This window comes from Gobio gobio (assembly GCF_949357685.1).
Source record: "Gobio gobio genome assembly, chromosome: 25".
Taxonomy (NCBI): domain Eukaryota; kingdom Metazoa; phylum Chordata; class Actinopteri; order Cypriniformes; family Gobionidae; genus Gobio; species Gobio gobio.
This window is the reverse complement of record NC_137121.1, coordinates 18,982,660-19,009,624: the sequence shown is the minus strand read 5'-3', so window position 1 is coordinate 19,009,624 and position 26,965 is coordinate 18,982,660. Positions and strand designations below refer to the sequence as shown.

At 36.9% G+C, this 26,965-nt stretch overlaps 1 protein-coding gene across 2 annotated transcripts; it reads right to left on the bottom strand.

Moving 5' to 3' along the window:
* Positions 1-1,230: 1,230 nt before the first annotated feature.
* On the bottom strand, positions 1,231-26,955 carry mfge8b (milk fat globule EGF and factor V/VIII domain containing b). 2 transcript variants are annotated; one of them, XM_079810105.1, is made up of 10 exons: positions 26,728-26,951; positions 15,658-15,783; positions 15,397-15,528; positions 8,848-8,961; positions 8,431-8,612; positions 8,196-8,351; positions 6,670-6,814; positions 5,368-5,570; positions 3,925-4,080; positions 1,231-2,899 (listed from the first exon to the last, which is right to left on the bottom strand). In XM_079810105.1, the coding sequence occupies exons 1-10, from the start codon at positions 26,807-26,809 to the stop codon at positions 2,756-2,758; spliced, it is 1,440 nt and encodes a 479-aa protein (XP_079666231.1). In that variant the 5' UTR covers positions 26,810-26,951; the 3' UTR covers positions 1,231-2,755. The 2 variants fall into 2 exon arrangements, with proteins under 2 accessions (XP_079666231.1, XP_079666232.1); XM_079810106.1 differs by having other exon boundaries at positions 1,277-2,899; positions 5,368-5,552; positions 26,728-26,955.
* Positions 26,956-26,965: the final 10 nt, after the last annotated feature.

Below are 26,965 nucleotides of genomic sequence, written 5' to 3'. Positions count from 1 at the left end.
GGACACAAATGACAGGCATTGTGTAGAATCGGTAGCATACGGCATATCCATTTAGATGACATTTTTTTTCTTTAAAAGGGAATTTCTTTGGGATTGTGATCCTTATGAATAATTGCATGTTGAGAGGCCTTGAACAATATATGTACGTGCTTTCCAAACGTCTTTTTTGTTCTTCCTGAATGACTATGCATGTGAATGAAAGGAATTCAGCCACACATATTTGTGGGTTTTTGATTTATTTTGGCAGTTTCCATCAAACAGGCATCCAGTGAAACTCTAGTTATACTCGTGTTTATGCTGATGATTTTGACATTGAGGGCACATTTTACAAATGTTGACCCAATTTACAACCCCTCATAAACTTGTCAAGCAATGAGGCGGACAAGGCGAGATTTCCTTTGTAGAGATGTCATTAGAAAGCAAAGAAAGTTTTCTCCTGACAAAATATTTCCCACAATACCTCATCTAAAATAGCCTTGTTTTTCCAGAAAAGAATCCTTCCTGGCATTGCCCATCGGGTGCTTCTGTTTTCCTGCCATTCTTTAGACTATCACTTGATTCTCTCCTGCCTTCCTGCTTTAAGCCTCTATAGAGCGGCTATTAGTGTGTCCCCAGTCAATCATCAAAACACATGATAATATAATAAAATCATTTTCCTAAATGATGAAAAAAATTAATAATTGTATTCATTATTTTTCATATATGTGACCCTGGACCACACATTTTTTTTTTAGATTTATACATCATCTACAAGCTGAATAAATAATATACAGATACAACTATTTGAAAATGAGTGTGCAAAAAAAAAAAAAAAAATCGAAATATTGAGAAAATCCCCTTTAAAGTTGTCCAAATGAAGCATATTACTACTAATAATAATACATTTTTTATATATTTACAGTAGGACATTTACAAAATATCTTCATGGAACATGATCTTTACTTAATATCCTAATGATTTTTGACATAAATAATCATTTTGAACCATAATGCCACAAATATACCTGTGCGACTTATGACAGGTTTTATGGTCCAGGGTCACACATACATATATACATATACATATATACATATACATACATATATATATATATATATATATATAATCATTATATTAAATTATTACTGTTATTAGCGATAATACTACTTTTTATTAAGTTATATAAGATTTAATTTATTACATTTGTTTCGTGGATGTTGAGGATTTCCAATAAATTAGTGTGGAAAAATGGATAACAGCATGCCACAGAGGATTCATAACAAGACACAACATGTTTCAAAGGCCATAAGTATCTACTTATATTCTTTATTTCTTTCTACAGTTGAAAACATAAGGAAAATATTTCAAGATATACTATGGAAATGCATCTAGTCTAAGCAATCTGAACACAAGAGGAGTGCTACAGTATGAAAAAAATACAAAAAAAGTATCATTGAAAGAGCAATGAATTTACTGCAATGAAAACAACTTTCTGAGAAAAATCAAATGCTAACATCAGTACAGAGTCCAAAAGAAAGAAAACGCATGCAGCCTAAATGCAGAAATCATGCTGGATTATTCGAATATTCTTCAGTGTTTGTTACCTTGAATAACATTTCAATTCATCTCAGAAAATATCTCAGAGAAATACTGCCCGTATATAAAGCTCCATTAATATTAATTCATATTAATACTCATATCATATTGCACAAGCCCAAAAGTGTAAATTTATTCGAGTGGATGGGTTGGGGTGTGGGGGGGCGGGGTCCCAATGCATCATTTTGAAAACATTATGTAGATTGGACGGTCATATCAGAGATTCAGTGCCACCGTAGAAATTATTCCAAATTAGATTTGCACCCGTCCCCGCATCTTATTATGCGACCAAGCTAGTGACGGGGTACGTCAAAGCTTATAGTGTAAAAAAAATAGCGATTACACATTTGCTAACATCATAATAATAATAAAAAGAAGTGAGACCACTTTGGTTTTTAAGAGTACTTCTTTGTACCCCAAAAAATGTGGTTTATTTCAGAATTATGCTGGAATAAAATAAAAAATAAAATTCAGTAGCAAACTGCACCTGAGATCCGTGGCTGCTCTGGCCAAGGCATCAAATTCACAACAAAACTGATCAAATAATAATAGATGATTGACTGTCACATTTCATATTTAGATTTAAAGCAAATATTGTTTCAAAGAAGAAACAAATGATCAAATGGCAACTATCATTATACAAATTAGCATAGAGGACAACCATATTTTGTGACTATCATTTGCTAAATTTAAACGACTTTCATAAGATAAGATAAAACAGCTTGACTGCATTCACAACCAAACTAACACACTGATTCATGTGAAAATAAATAAATTGTGACTTATTTGGTATGTACAGTATTACTTATTTTCCAATTATTTGTAATTCTTTACTTCAGTAAGTAAGCTATTAACTAATTTCCTAACCTAGGGCAAATAAACATTAATATAAATTAGCATTGACTTCATCTTCAAAGGGCCACTGCAGTCAGGCTAACATTAGTACAAAATATTTGATGCTAAACGCTTCACACTGTGGGTTTGAGCTTGGTTTTTTTGCCGGGCCGCCGTGACATCAGTCCCCCAGCAGTGCAGGGTCGTGTGGTGATGGTGCCCTCTGTTGCTAAGAGTGAGGCAGTGCAGGTGTGGTTGAGGGAAGAAGGAATGAAGGGAAGTATAAAAGAGGAGAAGGAGAGACAGAGAGAGAGAGGAAAGAAGGAGAGCAGGAGAGGGAGGAGTTCTACTCATCGCAGCCCAGCAGCTCCATTCGCAGGGTAATGCGTTCATGCCACACCCACGGCAGGATGCGGACGAATCGCGCGAAGAAGGGGGGCTCGAACACGTTCTTTTTGTGCACGTTGTTGTCACTGTTGCCAGGGAAAATCTGCAGGTGAAGCAGGAGAAAATAAAGATGGGGTGAGACAAGGACATGACGGACGGATCTAGCAGAATATACACAATGCCAGTTGAAAAGATGTGGGGGAATTTCGAAATCTGTTAAACGAAAATTCTGTCATCATCATCATGTTGTTCCAAACCTGTATGACTCTCTTCTGTGGAAAGCAGGATGATATTTTGATATTTTCAACTTTTTTAGTCCTTCTATCAAAGTCATTGGGGATCAAAACAACATATTGGTCCCCATTAATTTTCATTGTGAAGGAAAATATTTGTTTTGCAATTGTTTTTTGTTGTTTTTTTTCTTTTTCATTTTCATGTGATTTTTTTAATACAAGTAGACCAACGTTGAACACATAAACATCACAGCCAGTGTTATTTTATAGTATTATTTATATACGATTATAGAATTTATTTTCATTTAAATTTAGTAATTTTGTTAAGTGCTTTTGTCCTTTTTTAAACATTTCTATTTATCTTTAATTTATTTTCATTTAAATAATTTTTTTTAAATTAATAATTTTTTTTAATTTAGTCTGAGAAAGTAGAGAGTAGCTAGCGCTCTGTAGAGCAATTTGTCCATTTAGGGCTACTGTAGAAACATGATGAATTTTGAATGAATGTAGATAGAAATGGCTCATTCTAAAGTAATAAAAACAAAACGGTTCATTATGTAAGGTCTTTATACACCACTGAAAACATAGTTATGTATATTATATTGCATTTCTGTCAATAGTTCCTCATAAATATTACACACTGTATATTTCATTTAAAGAAAACTATTTTGAATAGTTTTAGTTCTTAACAACATCGATCACAGCTTCTAAGAGAAATACTTCTAAGAGAGCTTCTAAAAAAATATTTTAAAATCAACATGAAACAACATTTGCAACCCATTTGTGTTCCGAGTGAGACAGAACTTTTAATGAGTGGAAAGGAACTTTATCCAATAGGGTTGATTGATTTCATGTTGACTTAAACTGAGGCTTTAAATCATTTTTAGAAACAAACCTGATCTGTTTTTGTCTTGTCGTCTTTGAGTATGGTCCAGTACTTGCCGTCATCACTGTGAGCTACTTTATAGGCGGACACAAACTGCACATTGCCGAAATCTTTGGCCCCTTGCGTGATGATCCCTGTGATGCGCTTTGGTCTAAGCAGGTCCACCTTAAAACAGACAGATGAGAACAACTCAGCATGGGGTCTTACGTCAAAAAGTGGCATTTAGTTCTAATCATCCATGCTATGAGAGCTTCATTATTGGCCTCTTGGTAATTGTAAGAGGGTTGATGTGTGTAAATGATGGCCTCCCTGGACAGTGCTTTCAATGTACAGATTGAAAATTGGGGAGATCCGATTGCGTTCAGCCTAAGAAAGGTTATCCAATGTGGGAATGTGCTAAGATCCCCAAGCGACGATTAAGAATTAATTAATTTCCTATGCAAACATTTAAACAGTGCCAGACATTAACACAAGGGAAGACACTCAAGCTCAACATGGACTGTATCCAGGTAATACTCCCACTTAATAAAACATTGGAGTGATACTGTATATACACACTACCTTCATTTTTTTTTTAAAGGAATACATATTTTTTATTCATCAAGGACACATTAAATTGATCAAAAATGACAGTAAAGACATCGATAATGCTCAAATCAAAATTATAATACTATATCAAAATATCATTGTGTCTACTGTATTTCTGATCAAATAAATGCAGTCTTGGTGAGCAGAAGACTTTTTTTTCCAATCGCCTCTTAATAAAATAAATGTCTTTAACCACAAAATTCTTTCAAATGTAACTTAATTCAGGCATAGATATTACTCTAGATCAGGGGTTTTCAAACTGGGGTCCGGGGACCCCCAGGGGTCCTCCAGAAGGTTCTAAGGGGTCCCCAGAAAATGTCATTTTATTTCAGAGAATAAAAAAACAAGTCTACCGAATATTCTAACGGTTTCAGTTCTAACTGTTTCTCTCATTTCTTGCCGTATACATTCCAGAATTGTATATGTTTGCTTTGTATCTTTCTAGTGAGTTTTTCTCACTATAGTCCCCTTTATCTTGCCCACTGGGAATGTAAGGCAGTATCCTTAACGCAGGGCTTAAGCTGCTTACATACATTTATTGTGGAAATTTCTTATACAAACATTTTTTAATTAAAAAACTTCTTCTGGTTTATACATCCTACATTAATAGCCAATTTAAGTTGGGAAACAATATGTTGTATTTATAATGTCACACTTACTATTTATCAGTTACTACTTAACAGTTTAAATGTTTTTCATACATAAAAATAGATGGATTTTAGGAAGGGGGTCCCTCATAGAGGTTCATCACATTTGGGGGTCCTTGGCATCATAAAGTTTGAAAACCCCTGCTCTAGATGGCTGATAATGTAAATATTTGACGTTATTCTGTCCCTTTGCAGCCTTAAAAGTCTGTCATCTCACTTGCAGCCACTCCGAGCGGTCATTGGTGGCTGCTGTCCAGGCGTTGGTCTTGCCCTGCTTGTCCAGGCGAGCGTAATGTGGGTGCCAGGTGAACGCTTCGATCCCCCAGGTGCGGAAAGAGCTGGAAGCCGTCAGCTGCCCGTCATCTATCAGCCGTGACTTGATACCTAGCGGCTCGGAGCAACCTGTCGTGTTCAAATACACTGTGAAGTGAGACAACAGAAAGGAGGGGGCGGGGACAAGAAGTGGCAGAGAGATGGATGGGAAGCGTGTCAGCACAAGCGGCACAAACCACATCAGCTCGAGAGCAAGTTTCATGCAGGTGAGTGGCAAGATGCTGTGTGTGTGTGTGAAGCGCATGCGGGCAAGAGCCGGCGGTGTGTGAAGCATGCATGCTGCTGTGATGGACACAGATGGAACAGTGAAGTGGGCAATACTGTGAATAAAACATTGAAATTGCACCATTTCAGCGATTATAAAGTAGACATGCATGTAGTGATACATTTTTTCATGCATTTAGACAAAATAATATAGTATATTATTTTATATATTGTATATATTATACATAATATTATAATAATATATTTTAATATCGGCCATTAAAAATTTACAATTAATTAAATAATGTATTATTTAATTATCATTTTTAATTTGATTAATGAATTAAATGTATACATATTGTAAAATAATTGTATACTTATTGTAAAATGTCTTGTTATATATTTTAAATAATAAATTATACCATTTAAAATAAATGAATGTATTTATTTATTGGCCAAAACATGAAAATAATATTTTTATGATATATAATTAATATAATATAATATAACATAACATTTTAATATTGTAATATAAATATATATTTTCAGTTAAAATAAATACAATCTTGAACAGACTTGATCTTTCTTAAACATTAGCAGAAAACAAGAACGAAATGTACTAAGCACATACCACACAAATTAACCAGTGTGATTCATCATCACTATAAGCAGCTCAAAATTGCGTCACATGTGCTAAATAAGTCAAAATGGGAGAGTTTTATGCTCAGAACGTTTACTGGCAAGAGTCCCGGTTTAGAGAGATGTGACTTTGTTCCTTCAGCCAAATAGACTGCGGTCCTTGCCTTTACCGCAAACGAAGAGGAGCAGGAAATTGTGCAAATTGTGAAGCTGCTTACTCACTTTTTCTTCCATAAAACCACAGCAGTATTACCATATTCTAGCGGAGTTTTTTTGTGTTTTGGCTCCCATAAATCTATTCATAAGAATGTGTAAACATGCAAAAATATTGCTGGGACTTTACCGTTGAGTTCACAGCCCACCAGCTCCATTCTCAGAGTACAGGCTTTACGACACACAACAGGAACGATCCGTATAAACTGAGCTATGATTGGTGGGTCGAACAAATTGGTCTTTGTCCCATCGTTGTCCATATTACCAACGAAGATCTGGAGAACAGAAATGTATAAATGTATTAGATTATAATATAATTACAGGTTATGAAACACTTATATATTTGGCCACTGTTATGTTCCAGGAATATTTTATTAACAGATTTTTTTTGTTATAAATTTAAACTGACTTGGACCTTTGAACCTTTATAATGCCTTAATTTATTTTTGCAACTTTTTAAATGCCTATTAATGTGTTAATCCGATTGTTTACCTTTGTCCCAGAAGCAGAGTTTTAATCTTAAACTATGAAAATCCATCCTAAAAATAAAATGACATGTTTAAAGGGGCCCTTTTCCAAAGTCTTGATTTTGTTTTTGGGGTCTACTAGAATAGGTGTTCATGTTTGAATGTTCAAAAAAGACATTGTTTTTCACATATTTTACGTTATTGCAGCCCCTCTCTTCCTAGTCTGTCAGTAACACTCTGCTTAGTTCCTGTCTCTATGAAGCCCCTACTTCCGAAAAGCACAATGTGCTCTGATTGGTCAGTTGGATCAGTTTGTTGTGATTGGTCATCCACGTCATGAGTGTTTCGGAAATTTCACACCCCTTAAAATAACTGCAAGTTTAAACACAGTACTAACGCAACTCACCCAGGCCCTGCCCTTTTTTTTTTGCATATGTGACCCTGGACCAATACATTGTATGAGTCAAAATTACTGATTTTTCTTCGATGCCAAAAATCATTAGGATATTAAGTAAAGATCATGTTCCATGAAGATATTTAGAAAATTTCCTACCGTAAATATATAAAAAAAATATTATTAGTAGCAATATGCATTGCTAAGGATTTCATTTGGACAACTTTAAAGGCGATTTTCTCAATATTTAGATTTTTTTGCACCCTCAGATTCCAGATTTTCAGATAGTTGTATCTATCCTAACAAACCATTCATCAACGGAAAGCTTATTTATTCATCTTTCAGATTATGTATAAATGTCAATTTAAAAAAATTGACCCTTATGACTGGTTTTGTGGTCCGGGGTCACATATGCCTAGGGTGGGAATTATTTAAGGCAGGAATATTGTGTTCGTTCCTGGAAGAAAACTCAAGACATTTCAAGGAGTTCAGAAACAGTGCGCACTGATATAGAGAATAACTCTCTTTTGAGTGACGTTTTACTTTATAGGTATTTTTTCATGCTCAAACAGCAACACAACACACTAAAGAAAGTGTAAAAAGCTTAATAGGACCCCTTTAAAATGAAATTGATCTAAGCAATGAGTGAAATACTCTTTCGATATTTAAAAGGGAAAATGATCTTATACATTTTGACCAAAAGTGCCCACAGTTGAAGAAACACCTGTAAACACTTTAAAGCCCAAACCGAACAGCAACTAAAAATAAAATAAAATAAAATGACTGAATTATCACCATGTCTCTGCTTTGGCCCTCAGGTCTGTACATGGTAAAGGTTCGCCCATCCAAACTGGACGCCACCTTGAAGGCTTTGATGAACTCGGCCGTGCCCATGCGACTGGCGCCCTGTGTAATGATGCCAGTGAAACGCATCTTCCTCTGTAGGTTGATCTAAAATAAGTAAATAAATGGGTTAATTCTGGGCGAATGTAGACAATATTTTGGGTCCAAACTGAACATACTAGTTTACCTCTATCCAGGGGTTCTTGTCGTGTGTCGCAGAGGTCCAAGCATTAACAAGTCCCTTGTTATTCAGTCGGGCCAGCTCGGGCCCCCACCGCTGCAGTCCCAGAATGCCGTAGTACACCGAAGAGGAAGAGATCTGAGACTCGGCAATGCCCCCTCCTTCCATTCCCAGCAGAGAGATGCATCCTGGGAACCAGAGCCAGATATTAGCAAACATTCAAGCACTCAGGAGACAAACAGGCTTACTGGGCGACTGACAGATGGATAAACAGTGTGATGACCGCATTCACAGGGGAGAGACAAAGACATTGTGTGCTGAATGAAGTCACCAATTGAAAAGCCAAATATGTGGAGGAAATAAAAGGAAAAACAGTTTGTGTCCAGGAGCCAGACATGTGTGTACAGGCAGTGTCTTACTTACGCAGGTTGCAGTGCTTTCCCACATAGGGTGAGGGACATTTACAGGTGAAATCGCCATCAAGATCTCGACAGATGCCTCCGTTCTGACAGGGCTGGCCAGCACAGTCGTTCACATCTGCAGGAATCATAAGGTTTATGTAAAGCTCATCAAAACTGGTCAGGAAAAGCCTAAATTTATCAAAAACAAAGCTTTGTAACCTCTAGGTGGTGCTCACTAGCTACATGCAACTTCTACAACGGTCTGAGGTAAATAAGTGCTACCAATATATTATGTAAAGTAAGCATTTCAAAGGCGAATTTTAATTAATATAAATATTTTTTCTGCAAAAATGCCTGCCTATGAAGTTCAGAACATATCTTTTTTTATTTATTAAAGTCACCCTCATTTAGTAAATTTATTGTCCAAATTTATTGAACAGGTTTTTTAGGGTTCTGATGTCCACACACACATTTCTTTTTGTGACCACAATGGTTTCCACAAGTTTCCACAAGACCACAAGTCTCAAAAATATCTAATCTGAAAAAAAAAATAAGAAAAAAGACAATATAGTCCCAAAAATGACATGTAAGCCACTGAATTACGTAAAATCAAACCAAATGCCATTGATTTTAAAGAGTCTTTTCAAGCAAAAAAATTATATACAACAATATAAAAACATAATACACAAATATATTTTTTATTATTATGTTTTTAGACTGCTTTTATGGTATTAATTTTTTTATCCAAATAGAATATTTCTTAGTTCTTGACATGAGCTGCATATGCATCGCATTCATAATTCCAAATGAACCATTTGGTTTTAACAGCTTCTGAAGAACCAAATCATAGATGTTCCTTCAGTCTTGAAAAATTGCAGTTCCAAGAACCGTTAGCTCATCCAGTTAGAAGTGTTTGAGTCATTCAGTTAACAGCTATAATGTTGTACAGGTGCACGAAGACTTGTCATAAGGTTTTCAAGTCCATATGCTCTGTGAAAATTGAGAGCACATAAAGAAAATCCACATATATGACACTGCATAATCATTGCAGGACTGAATATTTACAGTCATTCATTAAGAGGATATACCATCTGACAGCAGACCTGTTGAATTTCCTAATCCACTTATGAGCAACAGGGCTACATCAACTCGATGACTTAGTGCAATGATCATGGTGTATAATGGTCTTCACTAAATGTTGTGGAGAAAAACATTAAATACAGAGAAAAAAAACAGTCAAGGAATTTCAGCTGTAAAATGGCACCAATCGGAAAAAAGAAACTCTGGAATAGAACATTCCAGCTAAAGTGAAGGAAATCAGGGGGATTATCTGGTGTGTGCAGATGGAGCGTGATTGGGTGTGACCGATCACAGCGGTCCAGTGCCAACGCAGTGCTCAGACATACTGAAACACTTCCAAACCTCCAGAGGTCAGAGAGCGACACTTCCCTTATAAAAGTGTTAAGAGCGGTCACAGTCGGCTCGTGTTGGATTGGCTTAAAATGACCAAGTAGTTGATCGAATTTGCCTTTGTTTCAAGTTTTTTTTGTGTGTGTTGCATAAACCATGTATTCTCTAAATTATGTGACATGATAAAACAGACAAAAATGCTTTTTAAAATGGTTGTACCATAGAACGTAAACTTTTCTAAAAGCATTTCATGTCAACCTAACCGCAAACCACATCATTATGAACTCTCCAATGCGTTTAGCCGCTATGAAGCCAATTTGTGACTTAATTTTAAACATCTGAGTGGCTTATGATATTTAACCTGTTACCAACTAAATATCACGGCAAGTAACAAGACAACCTCTGTCAGTAACGCAAAACAAAAGAGGTTCTATCTTCAAAGTCGAATGGAATGCAAAAACTTTGAAGCTCAATATCTCAAAACTGCTCAGAATGCAGATAGAACTTTTTAATATTTCGAGGTGACAAGTGGGAACATTTAAAAATGGTAAAGGCCACAGAGCAAACTGCATTGAGGGGGAGAATACGACCCAATTTGCCTTTAAAGGGACTTCTTTTCGTAGAGTTTAATTTAAGCCGCTTATTACATAATGTACAAATGTAGCGTACAAAAATAGATGTAATATATTAGATGTATATTCGATGTATATTCGATGTATATTCATTTTTTTTATAAATTAGTCAGTAAGAAATCCGACTGGCTGGTAATATTAGCTATGTAGCTAACCAGCATATGGTAGTTAAAGTTATTTATACAAGTCCAATTTTAGGCTTAGGTATTTAGGTATTTTGATAATTTGCATTAAGACAAAATAAAAAATGATTGGTTGGATCCTTAAATCCTCAAATAGGGCCATGTCATTGATTCAACACGTCATCAACATCTCACTCCTGCCAGGCAACCAAAGTTGGTAACCCTGTAACAAGGCTATAGATGGGGTTTAGCACTGGACCAAATATTAGCATTATGATCGGAGACGCTTTTAGTTGCTTCTTCAGGCCTGGAAACCGTTATTCCTAATGCAATTGTGAAGCACTGAATCACTGTGGGCTACAGCTTTTAACACAGAAGCCATTCAACACAGTAGTGCATTGTATTAATCTGAGAATATCGATATCTAGCTACATAATGTGAAACGCAATCTTATGTCAGTTGCAACATCATCCAAATCGATAAAATGCAAGGTCGGCAGGTCTCTACTTCCACGTGTGACAGTGAAATTGTGGCATCCAAGAGAAAAGACTGAAGCACACTTGGAGGGAACAAAGGAAAGCTTTTATGAATTGCTGATTCTGTAATGTCTTGAAATGGCCTCCCTACAATACAGTAGCTACACATCGAGTCTATACACGTTACGCTTTTTCTTGTGTATTTTTGAACAACTGTTCATAAAGATTGCAGCACTAATATGTTTATGTATTTATTCATTCATAATCTATACCTACTTGTCACTAAACGACAAAACAAACTGGATGCTTATTGGACGCTTATCATACTGTCTCTATGGGCAGTTCTTGGCCAGAATAAGCTGTGGATATTGTGGACATTTTGCTAAATAACCTCTAACTAAGAAGTTGATCTGAACAGTGACACATACGTACAGTCAGTAGTGAAACAACAAAAACATTGAATAGATGATAATTTAGTCAAATGATATCCAATATTAGTGCTTTGACGACTTTCATTTATAATTTGAATTATTTAGGTGTATTTTTCATCAGCAATGGTCTGTGGACCAGTGTTATTACTGCTAACTAAAATTTAACTAAAACTATTAAAAATTGTTTTAATTAATTGAAATAAAATACATATAAATATTTAAAACCTTTAAAAAAAACGTACAAAAATTAGAAAAAAAATTGAAATAAGGCTTAAAAATGACAAATTAAAACATAAATAAATTATGGCTAAATAATTATATTTTAAAAACTGAAAAGGACAAAAGTATATAAAAGATAATAAAAAAAAAAGTAAATACTAAATGTAAACTGAAATAATTTAAAAGATAAAAGCTAATTAAAAATATGAATAACTATAGTAGTATATAAATAATGCTAAAATAACACTGTTTGTGAATAACTGCTTCACGCTAAAGCTCTAAACAGCCATTAAAATGCCTTGGTGAAAAAGATTAGTGAGAAAAAAAGAAAATGGAGACACTAGTTGAGAAAAATACAGCAATTAGAGGTGGGAAAATTGAGTGAGAAAACAAGCTCTTATTCAGTGGAAAATAGGGAAATTACACCGTAGTGGCAGAAGGGCAGCACCAATTTAGCTTGCTATCTTCAGATGCAAGGATTGAGCGCTTCGTTACCTCTTCGACTTACTTGCAGACGCACAAAAGAGGCACTGACTCTGCATTTAAACCCTACAGCAGGTTTCTATTTCAATCACCACAGCTAATGTGACCAGTGCTCCACTGCATAAAAGCTTTTGACACAGATTTCATGGCCTCTTGCGGGGCTTTCAGACCAATTTTATGCTGTCAGTGAAACATTTCTGCCAGCTGAGAGCCGAGGATGTGTGCGGACTTCATTTACTTTGCCTCCTCCACTTGCATTTTACCCCAGCAACAGGGCTAGTGTGCGACAGTGTGGGTGTGCAACGCCACAGTCATATTTTAATTTGTGCTGCCACTATGGCACTCAACTAAACTATGCAGTGTACAAGTTTGCGTTCTCCGCAATCTTTGCCATCGTCTGAGCAGGATTTAGACGTCTCCCTGAGGGATTAAGAAGCTTTTAAACAGTCAATTCAATGTCATCGTCATTCTAATCTAGCCACATTTCAGCCGTACTCTGAAGATGAGCCCGCATGCTATACTAAACCCAGTCAAAACATCATAACCCTGCTATCAAGTGCGGGAAAGCTGGCACCGAAGCCATAATATCCACCATAATCAGAGAGAATCAGAGTCTCCGTGGTGAACTAAACAATCCATGCTGTCCTAAATGTATAGCATGGAAAAGCAACATTCAATTATGTGAGGATTTCTGGCTTATGTTTTTCTCTTCTCACAAATTAATCCTTACCCACAAACGTTGTTGAATCTGTCAAAAATGGAGAATAACAGTTGAGCAAAACTGCCAGATACAATTGATTGTGTATACTAATAATCATCAAAAAAAAGATGTTATGTATAAAGCCGAGATACACTGAGACTCTTATTTTGAAATGTCTATGCTTTACTATTTCCAGCTGCTCATTCAAAAAGATGAGAGGGTTAAAACGTGTAGGCTACTCTTTCAACAATATACAACATATTACAACGTAAAAACCATAAAGTAAATGTGTTCATAATTAAATCAACATAAGATAAGAAATTAATAAACGTGCAGTATTCATTGATTGCAATCAGCTTGAACGGGTTTCTGATCTTCCTCTGAACTATTCTTCAAAGAAACAAATGTTTGTCTTCGTAATCTTTCTCCTCAAATTTACTTTATGCAAACCCCCTTATTTTTAAACCCACCCCATGTATTTTTCACTGAATATCCCGTTTCAGTTGGTTGTAAACGCATGTCATGTTGATTCGACAACAATCGTGTTGCATTTTAGCATCATGCTTATGTTATTTGTCTAAAATGTGTGACTCACATGTGTGGCCGCACAGTCATGGCTGTTTGTTTTGGTGTTTTGTGCTGAGGACTGTAGGTCTGTTCACCCCTCAGCCAACGGCAGACGATAGCAAAGATTGAAGCGGTTCTCTGCTGTCTTAACACTTGCATCTGTTAACATAGCGGAAATTCATCCATCTGCCCTCATTACATCTAGAGAGCTTTGGGGATTGACGTAGACCACGGTACTTGGTGAAATAATTAGTCACACATTTGTGAAGAGAACAGCTGCATGTGATGCAATCGCCCTGCTGTGCAAAAAAAACTATAACTTCTAATAAACACTTTCTGCAATAGTATCAAAATTGTCTTCGCATCAGAGCTATGATCAGTCAGAATTAAGATATATCAAACTTGCATGAATATAAAATGGATCATCCAGTATTCAACATTCTGAGACTATTTTTTCTTCATATACAGAGAACTCTGCCAAAAAAAACATGTTAGAAGTGCTCTATAATCTTATTTATTCACATATCTTTTACAATATTGGCTGTTCTAAAGCAAAATAATTACTGAATAACTTGTGTGGATTACTTTTATGATCGATACATGCACTTTTATATCAAAACAGAATAAGCCATTTACTGCCATTATAAAGCTTGTAAGAGCCAGGACATTTTTTATGTAATTCCGATTGTATTCGTCTGAAAGAAGAACGTCATATACACCTAAGGTGGCTTGAGGCTTGAGTAAATCATGGGCTAATTTTATTTATGTTTTAATTAAGGTGTGGTCACATTTACTCTTTGCTCTGCAAATTTTATGGTTGAAATACAGTCATTTCAATAGGAATCCATTTTGGACCGAAATTCACCGTGTTGACCATTAGAAAGTTGCTTGAAAGTGACTTACACTATTACAATAGACAATGGAAGTTTTTTTTGTTGACAAAATTTTGATAATGTGACCCCACTTTTAACAGCACTTCTATTATTCAGTAAATATGACTGAATCCAGATAATTAAGGCAGTTAATGGGCAATTTGCCATTTGGGTTCTGTTCTGTGTCAATTATTACCATTTGGATATAAATGTGATCTCTGTCCTCATGCAAATTTGATTTCACAACAATCAAACTTCAGACTTCCATTCAAACATATAGCAAATCTTTTGCGAATTAGGTGCTTTTCCATCAGGTTGTTCGAGTGGATGACAGTGGTATTGGTAACCTAGTTAGTCACGTGGGTTTAATGTTCGCTACGTCAGAATTAATTCGCCAAGTGAGTTTCCATCTCCCGTTATTCACATTAATTATTTTTCACACAATTTAAAAACCACCTCGAGCATAAAACGTTTTTGGAAAATGATTGCATAATATTTTTTCCCCCCGAAATTTGGTGTTTCCATCATTCATTTCTGATGATATAGTTAAAAATGCGCATTAAAAACAGGGTGATGGAAACATAACTAATAGTGTCACCTGATAACCACCGTAGTTACAACCACATAATGTTCAAACAGTTTGAATAAAAGCAACTCACTGTTCTGGCAGTGGATTCCATCGAAGCCTATTTGACACTTGCAGACGTATTCTCTGAAGACGTCTCCTCGCTGGGAGTTGGCGACGATCTCACAGAAACCATCGTTTTTACAGGGGTTAGGGTTGCAGGGCCCTGAGAGCAAAGGTCATGTGAGAAAAGATCTGCCTCAGCTGAAATGGATACAAGTAACCTTTGCACATATAGCGTCTTAACTAAACTGTTTTCCCCCACATAAATATAAATAACTGATAAGACTGTTACCAATCTCTGTCTCGTTGCAGGTGTTTCCAGTGAAGCCGTCATTACAAATGCAGATAAATAGATCTTTTCCCGATCCGGTCACACAGGTTCCTCCATTCAAACACACATTTACTTCACAGTAGTCAGCTGAGAAAAGACAAAAGACAGTGGATTTGATATTACATCTATTATTGACAAAATGCAATGGCCCTCATTAATTAAACATGACTCGAATGAATGTCTGTGTAATTCATGTTATTTATATAAATTGTCACATTCAAATCAACACAACATGAATTTTTCATGAATGAGACTCATTTGGGTTTAATTCACTGTCACCAGCAGTATTTTCTGATGGGACATTACTGATAGTTAGGATTTTTGTTTCTTTCCAAAAGGGAAAGGAAAAAAACACTGGGTTCAGAGTTTGGTCATGTTTTTATTAGGGCTGGACGTGATGGACACGGCCCAAATTGCTGACGAGGAAGGTTCTTTGAGGACCGCAGTCCAGTGGACTATAGAGAAATTGTTTGTCAGGATGTTACGTAGGACAGCAAAGCACTGAGGGAAAAATATGGAAACAAAGGTTGAAAATGCACATGGAAATTTAGAAGAGTAAAAAAAAATGCAATATTGAATAAAGAATCTCCTAAATGATGATTAAAATGCAAAAAATTAAATACATTAGCAATGAATACATTAACATACATGCATAGATACATTTAAATTAGTGCTGTCAAATCGATTAATCGCATCCAAAATAAAAGTTTGTGTTTACATAATGTGTGTCCTGTGTCTAATTATTAAGTATATATAAATACATACACATGCATGTATATACTGTAGAAAAAAACGTTATACATTATATACAAAATATTTATATATAATATAAATGCAAATATTTCTTAAATATATACATGAATGAGTGTGTATTTATATATAAACATAATAATTATACACAGTAAACACACATATTATGTAAACACAAATATTTATTTTGAATCCGATTAATCACGATTAATCTATTTGACAGCACTAATTTAAATAAAGAAAGAAAGAAGGGGAAAATAACAGTACATGAGGTGGGTTAATATGGGAATGGAAATGGGAAAATTATTATTTTGGGTGAACTAAGTGCTTAAGAACTTAACTGCACCTAAATGGAAGCCAAAAAAAATCCATACAACTCCAATTTTTTGGAGCTGTTACTATATTTAAAGGTTAATTTTAGCCTGACAGATATAGGCCTTGAATTTGCGGAGTTACAACTTTCCACAGTCTGCATTGGCTTCCCACAACTCTGTGTAAATGACACCTCAGTCAGAGACTTCCTGCGCATCGTTGGGTCCTCCCCTGGCGCCCATCCAAAATACCACAGCGGAGACACTCAGCAGAATTTATTCGAGGTGAATAGAACTCAGAATGATAATTAGCCCACGTTTAATGCAGCTCCACCGCAGGATTCGACCGTGTTAACTTGTTTCATCATTTGGCCAACAATCTCCTCTAATTGTGACAAAAGGCAACGGCCTTCACGCTCAGGCTTGGAGCTTCTGGGATAACGATAAAGCCATTGGCCTGCATAAACAGAAACCTTCTTATCCAAACCATTGCCATGTTTATCTTTGGAATGGAATGCATCCTTCTTTTCACGCTATATCAGAAGGCTGAAAGCACAATTCCCTTTGGTCTTCTCAAAAGAAACCAATTTTAGCACTGAAAAAAATTTTTTGGAATTGCCAAACCTCTTTGATATAATATGTCAGGCAGGAAGAAACTGTTTAGCAGCTCAGATCAACCCATCCATCACTGATAAGCACAGAAAACTCCCCTGGGAACAGAAACTGTCTGGATAGCCTGAAGGTTTTACAGTCAACAAGTTGTTCTTGCTGAACAGTTACGTCAAAATTGTTGAGAAGGGGAAGTTGAGAACTGAAAGCAGCTCATTGCGGATTAATAACTTTAAACACACCTCATTGCTAGTCACAGTTCTGTTTGTGTTTCCATAGAAATGGAAACTCTGAACAGAAACCGTTGCTGACCATCTGCATGGAACGCATTTTCCATATTTCGAGGTGCTGACATGGGCACATACATGTCTTGTGGGCAAACTCTTATATATAACAGGATGAGTAACCAAAATTAAAATTGTGCCATGATTTTCTCACCCTTGTTTTCTTTTGCAAAACACAAAATAAGACCTTTAGCAGAATATCCAAGCTGCACTTTTCCATAAAATAAAAGTGAATGTTGACCAGGGTTGCCAAGCTAAAAGAAAAGTGTTATTATATAATTATTATCATTATTAGTAGTATTAATAAAAGTTACCCTTAAATATAATGTAATAATTTTATTTTAAATGATATTTATTTTATTTTTGTAATTTATTAATTACAAATGAATTACATTAATTGTTTAAAATATGTCTGTCAGATTTAGATTTAGTCTTTAATTTTTATTTTTAAGTGACACTCCTAGTCCTCTGTAGTCATTACTTTCATTTTATGGAAAAGAGCAACATAAACATCCTGCCTAACTATCTACTTTTGGTCAAATCTAATCTAATCAAATCTAAGTGTTGCTCAATTCCCCTTTAGCACTTTTTATATTGTCTGCTTGCACGCACCTTGTGAGTTTGTAAAGTTGCTTCAGATCTAACCTTGAAGTGTGAGGGGGGGGGGTTCTCATGCTATTTCATGCATTCTGACTTATTTACACTGTTAAAGAGTTGGATTCTCATGCTAAAACATGGCCAAAATTTAAAAGAAATTAGTTGGACGTATGACAGAGTATTTCTGTGCCAAATAAACTCCTTAAGGATTCGAATACATTTCGAAAAGTTATTTTTAAGTATAGCCCAGTGTTGGGGACGCATTACAAGTAACTGCTCATCAACCAGTGCCCAAACATCAACCAGAGCGAGAGCAAGCGCACGGCCATCAACGAGCTTCGTTCAAGGTAGAAGCAGTCGGCAGCGCTGTCATTTTGTTTTTGGACCACAAAATCAACAATGTCACTAAAGAAATGTGATTTTGGTTGTGAGGGAAAGATAACCTTGTTCAGCTTCCGAAATAACCCAGCGTTAAGGAAACAGTGGATGCAGTTTGTTTTTCCGGAGCAGCAACGGAGTTCTGCAAGTGTTTATCGTGATTCGAAACCGCAGGTGGCAATTTTGTTGGCAATCGACGCAAAAGTGCATATAATGTCAACAACACGAACGTATAGTGAATCGAAAGTTATAAGGGATAATGCCATGATGTATTGTGTGTGTGTGTGCTCGTGACTCTTTAGCTCCACCCCACTGCACGGCACGCCTCCACGAGTTTGGCTGTTTTCGGACAGAATCGGTACAGTGTATCTGTCTTTTATAAATATGATAAAACTAAAGACTCTTCGGAGAAGGATGCAGTACTACTCTATAGGTACTTAAGATTAACATGAGATTGGCAGAAACTGTGTGTGTTATGTGTGTTATCTCCTTTTGTAACCTAGTTAAAAAATAAAATGTATTTGAATAAAAAAAATAATTAAAAGCATGCAGCTTTGGAACTACATGACGTTGAGTATTACGGTTTCTTTAATATGTATGAAAAGTGAACGGGGTGGATAATAATGTCAGGACACATCATGATGTATCATCTCACACACCCACCAGCTATACCTGGTTTAACAGTCAGAGAACTCACTGTCGGCCTAATACGTTCTAGAAGGCCATTAGACAGAACTGAACACATCAGCTGAACGCAAAGCTGCTTGATGAAGTGAAACATTTGATCAGCGTCTCATCAGCTGAGCTGGCCTTTTGATCAGCAAAAGCTCTGAAATGGGAGTGAAAGCGGATTATTCCCGCAGGCTTTCGGATAGATATCTTTAGGCACTATAGTATATCACATGTTTTTTTTCCGAGTTAAACGTGTAAAGGCAGGCAACTGTGGGAGTTTTCGCTGCTCTCTCACAAATGAGGGACAAAAAACGAAACAAAAGGAGGAATGAAAAAACAAGCCGGGCAGCACCGAGCCAGCTCAGAAGATGAGTAATAACCATCATGCTATGTTTTGCTATTGACCTAATCCCATATGGTAAAAAATAATAATAAAAACAGCTTATCATTTTGACTTCCCTGATACTGAAATGTGCATGGCACCAAAGGAACCAATGGCTGTCCTGTTTGTTACGAAACAATATTTTTGCAATTCAGTTTGGTGAGACTAGTGGCACAGAAATAACACACTTCAGCTTTAAATTGTGGAACAACTTGAAGTAAACTGTCCAATAACAAACACATTTGATGTGCTAGTATTATGATTATGGTTTGCCAGAAAAACACTAAACTTTTTAAATAAAAAGAAAGACCAAAATGAACAGCTCAAAACTGAAAACTGAAAATAACAGAACCGTTCAAAACCATAAAACCACTCGCTCTCTCATTTCAAGTGTCTGGGACGTCATTTCAAAAAGAAGCATGACCTGATCCGCAATTTGACAAGCACAAGCATTATATAGTAACTAATAACGTTTAAAAGTATAGGGAAGGGCTTTAGAAATGAGTCATCGGCATGAGGAGTCATTCAGCAACAATCTGCTGAGCGGATCACGCACACTTAGCCAACAAAAGAACCCTTCACTGTCGTATTAGGAACAGGTGCAAAACAAAAACATCAGACTGGAGGACAACCAAAACACTGCACACGTGCATGTGAGTGCACGCAAGTGCAACAACACACCTAAACGCTGAATCCCCAGTTTGAGGATTCATTAAGTAACAGGAAATGCAAGTTTACTATGCAGTCTTAAACCAGCTAATTTGGTGCTAAAAATCTTTCGGCTGATAATACTTGAATATTTTAATACTGTAAAATCTTAAATGGTACATATGGGGAATCAAATTTTCCTTGATTTAAAAAAAAAAGCATAATATGTAAGATTTTTGGATTAAAATATCAACAAATGTTAGGTAACACTTTATTTTACAGTGTCATTCGTATGTTACATGGTACTTACCATAGTAATAACAGTAAATTATTCATAATTACATGCAACTAACCCTAATCCTACCCTAACCCTCTAGTAAGTAAATGTTGTTAATTAATATTACACAGGGCTTAAATATATAATTACACTGTAACAATGACACATTAAAAAAAAGTGTTACCCAATGTTATACATTTTGTTGACTTGTGTACTTATAATATTCCAAATGTTTCCAAGAATGTTTAAATCCAGAGAAATTAGCAATTTTAACCAGGACACGGACCATGTCCGTGCGTCGCCTATAAATGACATCATCCCTGTGTTACTCTCGATTTCCGTGGAAACACCAAAGATGCTTTAATATATTATGTGTTTTATTAAACAGGCGAGCAACTGTTTGAATACATTCAACATCAGAAAACGAATCATTGTTATAGAACTCAACACAGTTAATCTTTTTGTTTAAATCTTGATTTCTTGATTTACTGTAAGTACCATGTTTTACCATTCCTAATATCGATCTAGCTTACTGCAGTGTGACAAGCGTCTCATAGCAGCTGCCGAGTGAACACACAGAGTAGCATTTTAACATAATTCCAACACACTCAAATGTATCTAATATGATAAAACAGTGCTGCGCTACCCCATATACACATGAGCGGAAGAAGCGGAAGCGCTCGTCTGCGGCATTATAATAACTCTGCGAAATCAAGTCATGATCAAGCTACGCCTTTGTTTTGAATAAGCGACCTATAGCGGCAAAAAATTACATATTGTGGCTTTAAGACTGTACTGTGGAAAACAATTCCATACTGACAACTCAAAACTTCCTCTCCAAAAAAGTATTTATATAAGCTAAGCTGCCAATAATTATTTTTATGTTGTTGCTGATAACTGAAGTATACATACAACATCCAAGTCATGTAACAGATCCTTATAGTTGTTAAAAATAGGTGCTGTATTGTGTTTGTGTGTTCATACCTTCACGTATATTTAGAGGCCTAAGTGTTACAACCTCCATGTATATTTAGAAGCTTAAAGTGTTACTTTACCTTTTAAGACCGCCTTAGAACTTCCATTATGGCTTCACACTTTACACTAACTGTATCCTGGATAACTCCACATTAATGGTGTGTGTGTTACTATTTCAGTGTGTTCTCAGCTATGTGGTCATTCACACATCATTTAAGATGCCTTAACACAGCTGTGGGGAACATGGTGTTCCAAACCTTGTGTTCCTACGTCACTGAATCCCAAGTAAAAACTCACAGAACAGCTCAATGCACTGAGGCTTTCAGTTTGCACCTCTTAATGACCAATGAAGATATGGTGTGCACACAAGAAACATCCTGTTCTTGGACCAATAAACTTTTTTTTTTTAAGTAAACTGTCAGTGAGCTTGCATCTTCAGGTGAGATTTCTATAATCTAAAAGGCATTTCTCCAAAACACCAGCCATCTGTTCTTAAAAATAACCTGCAAAGTCTAAAAATACACTCTGACGTACACAGAAAACAGCAATTCTCTAAGGCAACGCAAATAGGCTTATATTAATCTTACTTGGAAATGTGATAATGCAAAGGCATAATATTTTTTACATGTTTTACAGATGCAAAATCAACACACATCATGCAAGCAGCAAAGCTTACTTGTTCCAATTGTGGAAACCAAAGTTTCTTGAGAAGTGTTGGAATATATGATTTTAAAAATTCAACGCAGCAGATTGGAAAATGGAGCATGAGACCAAGATGGAGCGAAATCATATGAGAAATGCCATGTTGCACTGCCTATGAATGAAACATTGATTAGGTCTTATTGAAAATTAACCACAGGAGAAGCAGCCCTCATTGGACTGCTATTAGAACTAGAGTCGTCAGGACAAATGAGCCCATTCCCGGAGGGGAAGACCCCGCTGCCAGATGGCACGGGCCACGCGACAGCTTTTGAACGGCTCGCAAACACATTTGTGCAAAAGAGAGCGAGTGAAAAGCAGGAGGCTGTGTGGTCGCTATAATTAGCGTACTCTCTGTCAGCTGACCTGAGAGGCCTGAGTTGTGTTGTTTTGGGGTTTTTTTTGCATTGATAAAAACCTTATTTGCTGATTTTAAGCAGTTTTTACTAACGAAGGTAAGATTTTGATGGATGAGTGCTGATCTTGGATCAGCTTGAGAGTGCAGCTTCCACCCAAAGCTGTTTACCTTCTCAATCCGATAAGTGAGACAAACAATTCTCCACTTTTAAAGGGGTAGTTCACTCAAAAATGAAAACTGTAATAATTTACACACTCTCAAGTCATGTTGTTCCAAACATGTAAGACTTCCTTCTTCCGTCAAACAGAAGAAGCATCCTTCCGTTAGGCAGGATGTTTGATGCTGTTCTTTTGCATACATTGACAGTGAATAGTGACCAGCAGCTGACAAGCTCCAAAACGTGTCATAAAAGTAGTCCATATGACTATATTCTGAGTCTTCTAAGGCTGTAATGTAGCTTTGTGTGAGTAACAGGCAGAAAAAGTCATTTTCACCAAAAAATCTTTTTTGTAGATCTCAAATCCTGTCATTATTTACTCACCCTCATGTCATTCCAAACCCGTAAGACCTTTGTTCATCTTTGGAACACAAATTAAGATATTTTTGATGAAATCCGAAACACTTTCAAGCCCCAGAAAGGTAGTAAAGACATGGTTAAAATAGTCCATGTGACTACAGTGGTTCAACCTTAAAGGGTTAGTTCACCCAAAAATGAAAATTATGTCATTAATTACTTACCCTCATGTCGTTCGACACCCGTAAGACCTTTGTTCATCTTCGGAATACAAATTAAGTTATTTTTGTTGAAATCCGATGGCTCAGAAAGGCCTCCATTGGCAGCAATGTAATTTGCATACACAAGACCCATAAAAGGTACTAAAGACGTCGTTACAAAGTCCATCTCACTAGACTGGGTAAACCCAGCCTGATCTGCCAGCGATTTGATTTCGCCCGGCAACTCAGTCTGGAAACCCGTACATTCATTTCTACTGCTTCTGTTACACTTTTGTGGGAACCAATCACAGACTGGCTTATCCACCTGGCGCGCTATTGGAGGGATTATCACGATGACGGATAGAGAAGCGATGGGTCGTTGCTCGTTGCTCACGCCTCTTGTGGTCTGATTGGTTGAAGGACTGTACAATTGCGTACAGAGTCATTTAATTTATGTGTGTTTATGCTCGCGTGTGCAGTAGAAAAAACAGAGCAGACTCCCCAGACCAATGTTCAATCTTAAATTGAGCTTGGTCAGGTGATAGCCAGACAACCATCTCACTACAGTGGTTCTACAATAATTTTATGAAGCGACGAGAATAGTTTTTGTGCGCCAAAAGAATCTAAATAACAACTTTATTCAACAAGTTCTTGTTGTCCGTCTGGGCCTTTGACGTGAACTCACGAAGCACCACGACGCATGCGTGAGAATATAGCCGCGTTTCCACCGCAGGAACTTTCCCCAGGAACTAGGAACTTAGGGGTGGTACTCTGTGTGTTTCGACCGCAGGGAACCAGGGTCTAAATGAAGTTCCGGGTAAATATTTCCCCCTCCAAACGGCCCTGCTCCCGGGGTAGTACTTTTTCAAAGTTCGGGAACTTTCGGGGGTGGGACTTGGGCGCTGAACATGCTGATTGGTTGAACTCACACAGCATTTTATTTCAACCGGCATTTTTAAAAGTCTTTTGCGAAGTTTGTTCGTTCTGCGTTCAGTAAATATCAGTCTTGCTCTTTCTGTCTGATGGCGTGCGTTCGTCTCAGCCATCTCACGGTCAATGTCCGTAATAGCTGATAATAACATACGTTGTCTTATTTTAAATCTTGCTTTACGAGCTTTCAGAACACGCTTTAGTATCAGTGCTCGTCTGTTTTCCGCCGTTTTGTTAATGACCTCTTTATTAAAACAATACATAACTACCAAAAACAGCGCTGCTTGCATCTCCTCGTTATTGTTGCAGACAGTATCGCGCAAAAATGATTCCTGTCCGTCTCTGACTGGGAGGAGCAGCCGCGCGCAGTCCTACATCACCGGACTAATTTGCCTAATCTTCCCGGTACTTTAGACCGCAGTGGAAACGCAGACAGCAGCAGATCTGGGGGGAAAAAAGTTCCTGGTACAAATTAATTTCGGTGGAAACGCGGCTTATGACTTTCATTTCGCGGCTTTGATAAGGCACTTTTACGTGCACTTGTTCGTTCGGTCATCCAGGAAATGCACACTTTAGCCCCATTTAGACCACTACGCCAAGACCTAAAGCACGATCATTGTAGAATTCAACAGCTTAGATACGGCGCGTCTTCCTCTGCTTGTAAACAAAGCTCCTCGCTTCCGGGTCATGTGTCAGAATGCCGGCTCTATTCTCGCGCATGCGTCGTGTTGCTTTGTGAGTTCACGTCAAAGGCCCAGGCGGAAGACAAGAACTTGTTGAATAAAGTAGTTATTTTGATTTTTTTTGCGCACAAAAACTCTTCTCGTCGCTTCATAAAATTATTGTAGAACCACAGTAGTGAGATGGACTTTGTAACGACGTCTTTAGTACCATTTATGTGTCTTGAGAGTGTACATTTCGTTGCTGCCAATGGAGGCCTTTCTGAGCCATCGGATTTCAACAAAAATAACTTAATTTGTGTTCCGAAGATGAACAAAGGTTTTATGACAGGTCATTTTTGGGTGAACTATCCCTTAAATACTATTTGAATGTGTGTTTATACAAATTGTGCCTTGTGATCTACTAGATCTGTTAGTATTAATGATGGTTGGCATCTTTGACGTCAAACCTAATATGAAACATTTTGATGTGTCAACTTGAATGTGAATGAGTTGTGTGAGCTGCACAGAGAAGATTATCAGTGAATAGCAAGTAAACATTGGTCTTTTCCTCAAACAAAGTTATAATATGGATTTAGAAAAGTTGGAATATAGTACACAAGCCATATGGGCCACTTTAATTGTGCTCTTTGTCCTAGTCACCAAAACCATTCACTTGAATAGAAAAGAGCAGTGTGAACCTTCTGCTAAACATCTGCTTCAGTTCCATGGATGAAGGAAATCACACAGGCTTTGGAAAGACATGAAGATGAGCAAAACTGGATGAACTATTTGTTTAACTGCATCTAATTGAATCACTTAAAGTGTGAACGAGGAAGATCAAGAAGGCGACAAAACTAAGCCATTTGAAAACTCCACGGAAAACTCTTTGACAATGGAAACTCTCTGGAAGCAGTCAACATTCTACAGGAAAGAGGATGATTTTTTTTCCGAAGTTTGCGCAAACTTGTCCTGCTGCACTGGTCATTAGTGGCAGGAAGTGCTCTGGCCGCTACATATTAAAGTGGCCACATTCATGGGAAGTGGCTCAGTGATTCGGTCACTTGAGCCACACCTACAGACTGGGGCCAGATCATGGCCTGAGGCTCAACGGCAGATGGGGAAGGGTGTTCTTAAACAGAGAACAACATCAGAGGGGACTAAAAATGACCCACAGGGCAAATTCATTTGTTTAAACAAATTTTTTTTAAATGTAAGATATTACCAAACAAGACTGATTTTTTGAGCAAGGGATAAGGAGGAAATTCATTTAGACAAGCTGTCAAAAATCTTTGAAAACACACGAGTTGCAAGGCAAGAAATGAGTGCCCAATGCTCTTCCACATCTGACCATGCATCTATAAAAGCCCGTCCAAGCCTGTAGGTCAGTGGTAATGGATTGAAATCAGGACATGGTGTTTTGTATACACTAGTAGTACAACAATAAAAGGACAAAGAAGAGAGCCCAAGGCGTTAAACGCAACTATACACACGAATAATGTCAATTTTGGTCAAAGAGAGACATCGGCTAGATGTCCACAGGGACTTGAAGCCACCAAGACTTATTTACAAAACGATAGTGTAAGATTGGACACATCATTCATTCATTGCTCCATAGGCTATATAGTCAAACATATGAAGAAAATAAGATGTTTTTGTGTCTTGACAATTAAAAAAATGGACCTCAAATAAATAATGACCGTAGACTGTAACTTGCTTTGTTTATAAATGTAGTTTGCCATGCTGTCTCTAAGCGCTCAACGCACAGACGAAAACAAAAACACTTACCGCTCGCAGTGGAGACTGCAACAGCAAGAAAACACGCCGCAAAAAGTGTGAAACTAACAAATAAGCTTGGGAAAGTTCTCATGGTGCCGAATTGTAGTTCTTCAGTGAACTTCTCGTCGGTCTCAAGAGTCGTTCGGTGTGAATCCGTTCGCCGTTATGACTACTGGCAAGATTAGAAGCGAGAGAGGGACATTATGTGCGCTCCCACGTGTATCTCTGCTCTCAGCCAATAGGCTAT